General features: G+C 33.8%; 1 protein-coding gene across 3 annotated transcripts; it reads right to left on the bottom strand.

Moving 5' to 3' along the window:
• Positions 1 to 926: 926 nt before the first annotated feature.
• LOC149232904 (cyclin-dependent kinase B1-1-like) lies at positions 927 to 4,755 on the bottom strand. 3 transcript variants are annotated; one of them, XM_089376600.1, is made up of 8 exons: positions 4,550 to 4,755; positions 2,200 to 2,326; positions 2,042 to 2,103; positions 1,766 to 1,877; positions 1,560 to 1,653; positions 1,360 to 1,429; positions 1,126 to 1,264; positions 927 to 1,019 (listed from the first exon to the last, which is right to left on the bottom strand). In XM_089376600.1, exons 1-8 carry the CDS (start codon positions 4,753 to 4,755, stop codon positions 927 to 929), a joined length of 903 nt encoding a protein of 300 aa, XP_089232726.1. The 3 variants fall into 3 exon arrangements, with proteins under 3 accessions (XP_089232726.1, XP_089232727.1, XP_089232728.1); XM_089376601.1 differs by having other exon boundaries at positions 2,200 to 2,312; positions 4,566 to 4,746; XM_089376602.1 differs by lacking the exon at positions 2,200 to 2,326 and having other exon boundaries at positions 4,555 to 4,746.
• Positions 4,756 to 6,157: the final 1,402 nt, after the last annotated feature.

Below are 6,157 nucleotides of genomic sequence, written 5' to 3'. Positions count from 1 at the left end.
TCATCATTGCATTATGATTTGGTATTTATTTTAATTAAAAATCAATAACTAATGTAATAAAAATAAAAATAAAAACAATATTATATTGAAATTTATAATTAAGAGCTAATAATACAATAAGGACAAAACTGACATGCAATAACTATTATTTTTAAATAAGTTATAATAAATTTAACTCTATTCCAATAATGGAAAAACTTATCCTAAAAAAATTTATCTACAAATTTATCTCAATTATTTATAAAGGACATCTAACTCTACAAATATTATTTAAGTCATCACCTAAAACCATGTTACATAATATGAATAACATCTAACTTCACAAATACTATCAACTCATCACTTAAAACCATGTTACATGCAATATAAGCCTTGAACCATTATAAAAAAATATATAGGTCATAAAGTGATACCAAGTGAATGCAATTTTAGCTTTTGAGCCATTAAAATAATACAGATAGGTTACAACCATTACAAGGAAATGCAATTTTAGCTTTTGAATCATTATAAAAGATATTCATAGTTATGAATCATTACCAAGTAAATACAGTTTTACACGATAAACTAGAACAAAAAAAGTAACTAACTTTTATTTTTATACATGTAGTGAGTCAATCCAAAATAATAGAGCTTGATCAAAATAATTAGGTATGTATCATATAACTTTCAAATATTGCCTAGTTAGAAAGAGAATCCTTTCAAATTTGAACATCGTATCTTACAAGCACCCATATGTAAAATTAATGGAGACATACAAGTACTAACATATCACATAACATTTGGGAAATGGAATTCAAAATAAATCCTATCATGATGAGTGAGAAATATCTGTCATAAATGAACAAATCAATGAAATATTGAGTACCATCAACTGAAACTATAACATCTGTTTTCCTTTCCAAACATAAATATTGATATATGAAAAATCAGAATTGGGTCTTGTCTAAATCATCAAAATAAGGATGATTCAAGGCCTCCTTTGCTGAAATCCTATTTGCAGGATTGCACTGCAACATTTTCTGCAAAACATTACGAAATTTGTTAGTGTATTAATATGCTCAATGTCAATAAGACTTTAAAAGATGTGACAAATATCGTGGGTTTGAGAGATAACAAAGAACATACACTGAGAAGATCAAGACCACTACAAGATAGATTTGGAACTTCCGAAGCGAGGCTCATAGGTTTCCAGTTAGGATATTCATGCCAATCCTTGAGACTTTTAACTCCGGGCCACATTTGCTCAGTTGGGGTTCCAAACAACCTATCTCTCAGAAATGTAATTGAAGTAAGTTTTCTATGTGATTTAATGAGATTCAAGGGAGTTAAGAAAAAATCCAAACCACTTCACAACCATACCTGAAGATACAAAGTAGTTGTTCCATTTCTGAATCCCCATTGAAAAGAGGTCGTCCTCTCACCATTTCAGCTAAAAATATCAAGAAAACAATTTGTATATCAATTACATTTCTTGGAAGCACAATTGGGAATTATTATGACAATGAGATCAGGAATGAAACTGAAAGAGAAAACACCCTTCTCAATATTTCTTCACTCACCGAAAATGCATCCAATAGACCAAATATCCACAGGAGTGGAATAGTGGGTGGATCCCAACAATATCTCTGGGGCCCTATACCATAGGGTGACAATCTGCAAATATACAGATAGGATGTTATATAAAATGTTTAACTAGTAACCAAAAACTTAAATAAGATGAAAACAAATGAAGTCCGTTTTATAGAAAGAGAATTCCATGACAAACCTCATGGGTGTAACTCTTCACAGGCACACTAAATGTCCTCGCAAGTCCTAGATCAGCAATTTTAAGGAGGCCTTTACTCTTTTCAACCAAAATATTTTGTGGTTTTAGATCCCTGAAGAAAATCAATCCATGACAATATTTCTAAGTAATTTGAGCTCACAGAACCCGAAATGTTTAAATTTAGAAAATCCTAATTTGTGTCATGTCATAACACAATATAAATAAATAAAAAAGTTAAAGATAAAATTGCAATATGCACAACTCATAATTTGTCACCTGTGCATCACAGCATGGGAGTGACAATAAACTACTCCCTTGCATAGTTGATACATGAAACTCTGTACGCCAACACCCATATACAAAAATTCGAAACTTTTCTTTGCAAAAATGTCAATGCAATGGAATAATGACAATGAAAACAAATAAATAAATACCTTAATAATGTTTGGTGAGAAAGGATGATGAAAGCACAATAATTTTTTGAGATCTGTGTCAAGGTACTCGAAAACAAGGTAAAGATATGATTTTCCATTCTTTATCACATTGTCTACAAAAAGCAACCTGAAATTCCCAATATAACTCTTTATTGAACAAATAATTTAAAATTATATTGAAGAGTAACGCTGAAATCACATTATAACTAAGGTAATGATTAAATAAAAATAAACGAAAAATAATATTTAGAAGAAATTTACTCATGAGATAAACGGTAGTTTGCACATCCATAGCATTTAAAAACAATAATTAAACATAGAATTTATCAGAGAAAGAAATGAAAACCAACCAAAGAAATACACATTTCAAAATATAGACAAAACAACTAAAATATAGATTAAACTATAACCGTTATGACAGAACAAGGAATCCAAACCACATAAAAAAAATTCAGTCATTTTCATCATTTCATAAGCTAAAATGATACAATAATAGTAACATAAGTAAAGCCTTCAGATCATTCAACAGATCATGAGGGTGGGGGTACTTTCAGAATAACGAGATGGGGGTGGGGAATAATAATAGCACAAGTAAAGCCTTCAGATCATGCAACAGATCACGGGGGTGGGGGTACTTTCAGAATCCCGAGATGGGGTGGGGATGCGGGTACTTTCAGACATCAGGCATATAAGCAAAAGAGCTCTTTCGAATGTTGCTTAGGATCGCCTGTTAACTTACACATGGATGACTCTTTCACCCCTGATCTCAATAGGGCACCTTCATCCCAAGATGTAATCGAAATTAAGATTAAGCTATCCTTATTCAATACTTTTCTAACTGGTAAAAGCGAATACTTTTCTAAAATCAAGGCTTTAGAAGACGAGAGAAGCTGTCGACTAAGCATCTCTGTACCCTGATGTATGTCGTCTATCTGCAGATGCCAATGAAACAAACCCTTCTGAAGTTTACCCTGCAAGGCATGTAATGAGATTCTTGCATTTTCACCTTAAACTGAAATGGGATTTCCGACTACCATTGGTGAAGATCGTAAACGTAAACGGGCAGAAGCTTGGACTCGTCAATCACAGAATCTGGAGAGCAAAGAGCTCACTTTTACCATCAACTATTTCGGCGCCCACCAGCCCCACTTCACCGTTAAATTAAATCTTTCTTACTGGATGACCAGTGTATTTTATTTCAATTTATTAGGTCAACGCAGGTAACATTGGAGGTTTTGCTTGGAGAAAGCATTCTTGAATTATAATATCCACCTCCACCTCCTCCAGAATAATTGCTCAATATTACCAGTTCGTACGTCTGGGTTTCGAGGTTTGCTATTGCATATCAAACTGAAAATTATGAGTGACTGCGCGGCGAACGCCAAGGCTCTTGCCAAAGATCTTGCGACGACCTGTCCACCCGAGAAGGTGGATCGTGTCCGCACACACCATGGCCCCCGGAGCCAAGATTTCAGCCGGATTATAGCCAACTATGCCCACAACCTGAAAATCTTTAATTTTGTCATCTAAACCGGTGGGATTCTTGGCCGCATACGACTGTGTCTTTTCGGCCATTAGTTCCACCACACGTTTTTGTCTTTTGGAGACGACGGTAGAGATAACTTGCGAAGGTAGAGACCAACGGTAGCTGCTACTGTTGATAGGATGAGCAGTAGTGGAGGAGGCGCGAGAAGCGACCAGAGTAGTTGCACGAGAATAACGGTGATCTTAATCAATTTGAATTTCAGAGTGGGTTTTGGGAAACGAGGATGGAGGCGTTGGGTATGTGAATGCGAAATGGTTACAGAAATAGAAATAGAAAGTGGGAAACTCTGAAGGCCGAAGCCACTGAGACTCGAAATGCGAGGGTGGAAATAAATTCAAGAGCCTACCAGAAAATGTGGAGAGGATTGTAAGGGGAGAAAAGTTGGGAGCCCGGAGATATATAGATCCTCGTTCTGCCAGATGTTTGCACCACCACAGCATGAAAGATAAAATACATTTTCACTTTAAGAGTCGCACCAGTTGTAGGCGCACACATGAACCGCGTGGAACTTCAAAATAGATAAACTATCGATTATGACAGAACAAGCAAACACCCATTTGAAAGCAACCATTGGAATAGAAACCACAAAAAAATTACCCTCATTTTCATCATTTCATAGGCTAAAAAGATACAATAATTATAGCATAAGTAAAGCCTTCCGATTATGCAACAGATCATGGGGTACTTTCAGAATCCTGGGATTCAAATGCCATGCAAAACATAATTGAAATAATTTAATCACCAGTTGCTAAATATGGGCAATAGACTGAAAAATTTGGTTCAGAGATAAGAAAAATAGCTAACTTGACCACATAAATACTCTCGGAGAGCAATCGCAGGATGGAAATTTCTCGCAGCGACGTCGAAGGAATCCCTTCATTGGGCTTCTCAATGAGACTCTTCTTGATAGCGACGAGCTCGCCACTGCTCTTGTCCCTTGCCTTGTACACCTTACCGTAACTGCCCTCTCCTATCTTCTGGAGTTTCTCAAACCTATCCATGGCGGACATATTCAGTAAACTGCCGAAAAAAAATAGAAATACACTCCGGGTGTCTTGAGAGGCTCCTCTGCAATGAGTCTTTCTCACCCGCAATCACAGAATACTTCTCTCGACTCCAATCCACGGGTGATTCACTAAACTAAGTATGAAGCTAGTACGCTCATTTATATTGTTACCATGTAACGGTTGTGATTTGTTCAACTAAGCATATTTATTTAAATATGAAATCTCCCTCCAAGGGTAACCAAGTTCTACGAATTTAGGGCAACATTACAATGGTTCGCTTTAAATCTAAACGTTCTTTTTGCCCTTTTTGACTTGGGGAATAAATGGGCTTTTATAGTTAATATTTAACTAACTTCATTAGGGTGAACGTAATTTGCATAAAGGGGCTTCTAAACAATTATTTGGGGGAAGTAATGTGGTGGTAAAAATTTTCTTTTCCTATTTAAAAAAATCATTTTTGTTAAAACTAATCTAAAATATATATTTATGATGGGTTATAAAGTCTAACAATTATTTTAATGTTGTGATGTTGATTTGTGAGGAAGAGTAATTTAATCAATTTAATATTATTATAATTATTATTTAATTTATTTTAATGTTGTGATGTTGATTTGTGAGGAAGAGTAATTTAATAAATTTAATATTATTATATTATTATTTAATTTGTATTTATAAGGTAGTTTTATAAGTTTAGTGCTTATAAGCCAAAATTATAAGTTTTATTGAGGACTTGCTATGATGGTGAATCTTATATATTTTACGTCATGTATTTATGGAATTACATTGACAATATGTTATTTTTTAAATATAATAATTATATATAAAGTCTTTTTATTAACAAAAATGTGTTATAATAATTTATGAGTATGTTTTGTAACTTTACATATTAGATGTTTGGATATTTTGGAAGAAAAATCTAATTTGCTAAATTGAATAAAATGATATTTATTTGAAGGAGTGAAATTCATTTTTTAAGAATTTCCATGAATCTCTTAATATAATCTATGCATTTCAAAAATTCTTATAAAGAGTGAAATATTTGTTTTAGCACACATAGAGTTTAGGGTTAAGAGGCACATCGCTACAAAAATGAAGGACAATGAAGCCTACCAAGCTCGAAATTTTAAAATTGCAGGGACTATTACCATCCATTATACACAAAAGCTCTTAAATTTTGTAGTGAACCTCGAAATTTTAAAACTACAGGGACTATCGGCATCCCTTACACACAAGAGCTCTTAAATTTTGGATTGAAGCAAGGTTTTCCTAGACCTTAGACATAAAACGTCATATACCTATTCTTAAATTTGGGGATAAAAGCATTCTCTCTAATTATAAGGCCATTATGATTGGCCCTGCTTTGTCCTAATTGTATGGAATTAATTTGGAAAATGAAACTAGCTTA

This window comes from Pinus tabuliformis, chromosome J (assembly GCF_031772625.1).
Source record: "Pinus tabuliformis cultivar Carrire ecotype Pingquan chromosome J, CPIR1, whole genome shotgun sequence".
NCBI classification, from domain to species: Eukaryota; Viridiplantae; Streptophyta; class Pinopsida; order Pinales; family Pinaceae; genus Pinus; species Pinus tabuliformis.
Note: the sequence above shows the minus strand (reverse complement) of the source record. Positions and strands in the feature narration are given on the sequence as shown.